General features: G+C 39.3%; 1 protein-coding gene across 4 annotated transcripts in view; it reads left to right on the forward strand.

Annotated features, from left to right (window-relative positions):
• Nucleotides 1-3,482, forward strand: part of LOC107081801 (fibroblast growth factor receptor 1-A-like) — a 59,287-nt gene that overhangs the window by 29,548 nt on the left and 26,257 nt on the right. For all 4 annotated transcript variants that reach the window (XM_015370049.1, XM_015370047.1, XM_015370048.1 and 1 more), the window contains exons 6-7: nt 992-1,115; nt 2,485-2,675. In XM_015370049.1, coding sequence (XP_015225535.1) covers nt 992-1,115; nt 2,485-2,675 — 315 coding nt within the window. The remainder of the gene's footprint in view (nt 1-991; nt 1,116-2,484; nt 2,676-3,482) is intronic.

Raw genomic sequence — 3,482 nt, forward strand, 5'->3', positions numbered from 1 at the left:
GGACGGGAAGCAAAACATCTTTAAACTTAGAAACAAATTCCATTTTTTTTTTACTTTTTTGGAGTGACTATGACCCGGATGACAAGGAATCTTCACCAGCACACAGAGGAGTAAAAAAAACTATCTGCTGCAGCTATTTACTATAGGAAAGCTGCATTGAGTAGTCACTCAAACACAGGTGTAGGACGCATGTTCATAGTGGAAGAAGCAATCTCCCCTCAGCTGCTCTTCCTGTCATGGTGTGGCCTAATTCAGTCTGAGGCCGTGCATCCCTGCCTTCCCAGCAATCTCCCATTTCCAGCTGGGACACATTTAGGAGTTTCCTCTTAGAAACCTCCTGCCCTAAACCCTTAAAGCAGCCCGTCTGCAGGCCGAACCATCTGGCTGCTCTTTTATTTTTCATCTTTTTCTTTAGGTCATGGTACAAAAGTCTGCATAAGCAGCTAAAGGGCGTCTGCCATTCATCCCCCCCCTCCTCCCTCACTTTTATAGCAGGACTTCTATTGTTCATATCGTCCGTAAAGCAACGTGCAGAAGTGATGGAATAATTTAGTCCATATGTATATGAAGCCAAGCACAACACATCTGGCAGCAGGCAGCTGGACTCCTTCATCACATTTCTTAGCTAAATGAGGCAGACTGTATGGCTCAGTCTGTGTATATGTATGTTTGATGTTGCCATTGCCTTAGAGGTCTGCTGGTTAATCACACACTACCGGTCTTGGCAGATTTATGGAAGAAAAATTATAACATGTCCCGGAAAAAGGAGCCAGACATCAGTTGGCGCTAATAAGACTGGTTGGGGCACACGCATATATAAAAAAAAAAAAACTTTTTAAAAATGTTCCTGTGTTTAATGAGTCGGATGATTTGTTAACATTTGCTTCTGTTCTGCAGAAAAAAAAATGGTGTGCTAAATGATTATTTTTCTTACAGGTCAGTTTCCTTGACGATTGTTTTTTTTTTTTCTCCCATTTCTTTGTTTTTTCAGCTGAGGGACCAAGTGTGGACCATCATCATGGAGTCTGTAGTTCCCTCCGATAAGGGAAACTACACCTGCGTGGTGGAAAACCAGTACGGCAGCATCAATCACACCTATCAGCTGGATGTAGTCGGTAATGTCTTAATCTTTGATTAACCACTTGTTGAAAATTTCTGCGGCTCCAGTCGTATAAATCGATCAGCCAATCAAATGTGCTCCCAGCAGCACAGGGCTGCAGTCGGTTTTGATGAACTACACCCGTGTTTACTTGTTGAGTGATGGATGTGGTCGGAGCAGAGAAGTGATTACTCCTTATGGGCCTGCTCTCTGACTTGCTCTTACACCATTCGCCTTATAAATCAGTCCCACTTCCTCCATCGCTGCCGTCCCCTGGGCTCCCTCCCCCTCCACTCCGGCTTAAGTAGAAGCTTAGAGCCTGATGAGCACTTGGATTGGTGCAGCATGGAGAAAGTACAGTCACAAGAGCTCACTAAGTACCAAAGTATGTCTCTGTCAGACAATCCTGCACAGCTGACATTCTTCCAGATTCTTCGTTGGTCTGTTACCTAAGCGTCATTTATTAAAGTAGATTCACAAGAGAGCTTCAATTCACGTCGATGTCCTAAGATGCTATCTCTGTACGCACCAAACAGCCGGAGACTGTGAGATTTCAATATTATAGAATAGTTCCATAAAAGTAAAAAAAAAACAAATATCCACTGGACTTGGTGTTTAAGATTTGAAGACGTTTCGCCACCTCTCCAGGAAGCTTTCTGGATTCAAATGTCTGGATCCGCAGTGAGTTTGAGTCTTTATATACACAAGGCTTTGTATTGCTTGGAAACATGCAAATAGTAACTGATGAGTGGTTAGCCTGCAATCTTGAAAACCGAGTCCAGTGAATATTTTTTTTTTACTTTTATGGAATGACTATGACCTGGATGACTGAGAATCTTCATCAGCATTAAAGAATAGTATTAATGTTTTGAGGTATTTTAATTTTATGCTATTTATTCTGGTTTAAGACAAAGTAGAGCATGCAATGCAGTACCCAAAGTTTAAAATGATGTACTTTCATAAGTACTTCACTATATTTTCACTATGTATGACTTCAGCTTCATAAAAAAACTTTTCTCTGAAGAAAAGTTGTAGCTTAAAAAAAGTGTTTTATTACCAGTAAAATGCATATCACAGAGTTTGGCACATTTGGACACATATTTGGCCCAATGTTCATAGAAAAAGACCTATAACATTTACTAGCATTTTTCTATTGAATTAAACATTTGCAAGCATGGTATAAACTACAGGAGCAACACTTTTTTTCTGTAATGTATAACATTTATTATATACATTTTGAGGTGTGTAATTGTAACAGGTTTTTCCAGTTTTCTATCTTAGTGATTTTTATTTGGGCTTGTTTGCTGATCTCTCAGCCATGTGTCCTCCTACATGTACATGTGTGCCTCAGACTAAGATTTGTTTGCCCTTCTGCCGTGTTGCAGAGCGCTCCCCACACAGGCCGATCCTGCAGGCTGGTCTTCCGGCCAATCGTACCGTAGTGGTGGGCAGCGACGTGGAGTTTGAATGCAAAGTGTTCAGCGACCCACAGCCTCACATTCAGTGGCTGAAACACATTATGATCAATGGAAGCCGCATCGGACCCGATGGTGTTCCCTATGTCCGCATCCTGAAGGTAGGACGGGGACATATTTCATAATGCTTTTTTTATATGAGAATTTCTATGTGTGCAAAATTGTATTCCTTGTTTACTAAATTGATATTGAGACTCTAGAGATTGACTGATACAGTTTTTGGAAAATAGTCTAACTGATCCCAGATATGAGCTGCCAATTGTTTTTTCTTTGGGTGCCAATTTTTGAAGTCTCAGATTAAACAAAGAATTTTTTATTAAAAAGTCAGACAAAACATTAGTGCTGGATAGCAGATGGAGGGATCAACACTGTGGGGAAAGGAAAAAAAGGCTGATATCGGCCAAAAATGCAGTCATGGCGGATAGATGCAGTTTTTTTTAAAACTAGAGTATTAAAGTATGGATGGAGATGCAAAACATTTCAAACTTCATCCATTAAACATTGATTTTTAATGCCCCTATTTAATAACTTAAAAGATATCTGCCATGTATTTTCTAATGGAAATATTTCTATTTTAAAATGTAAAAGGTGTTTTTTTTTTTTTTTTTTTATGGAATGAAAATTCTAGAAAATGTGTTAAAAGTAAAGGACTTAAGCTTTTAATGATATGTTTAAGCGCTGGAACCTTCTGAGTTAACCCAGACCAGAGGTGGGTAGTAACTTGTAATGTAACAACTTAATGACTTAAATCAGCTTTTAAGAATAGTGTTACTGCACCTTCCTTTTTTTCCCCTTTTACTTGAGTAATGTCTTTATATAAGGTTTCTCTACTCTTGAGTAAAATGTTTGGCTGATCTATCCGCCATGACTAATTTCACTAAATAGCAAACAAGTTTGAAGGAAAAGTG

This window comes from Cyprinodon variegatus, unplaced genomic scaffold (assembly GCF_000732505.1).
Source record: "Cyprinodon variegatus isolate N-32 unplaced genomic scaffold, C_variegatus-1.0 Scaffold41, whole genome shotgun sequence".
NCBI classification, from domain to species: Eukaryota; Metazoa; Chordata; class Actinopteri; order Cyprinodontiformes; family Cyprinodontidae; genus Cyprinodon; species Cyprinodon variegatus.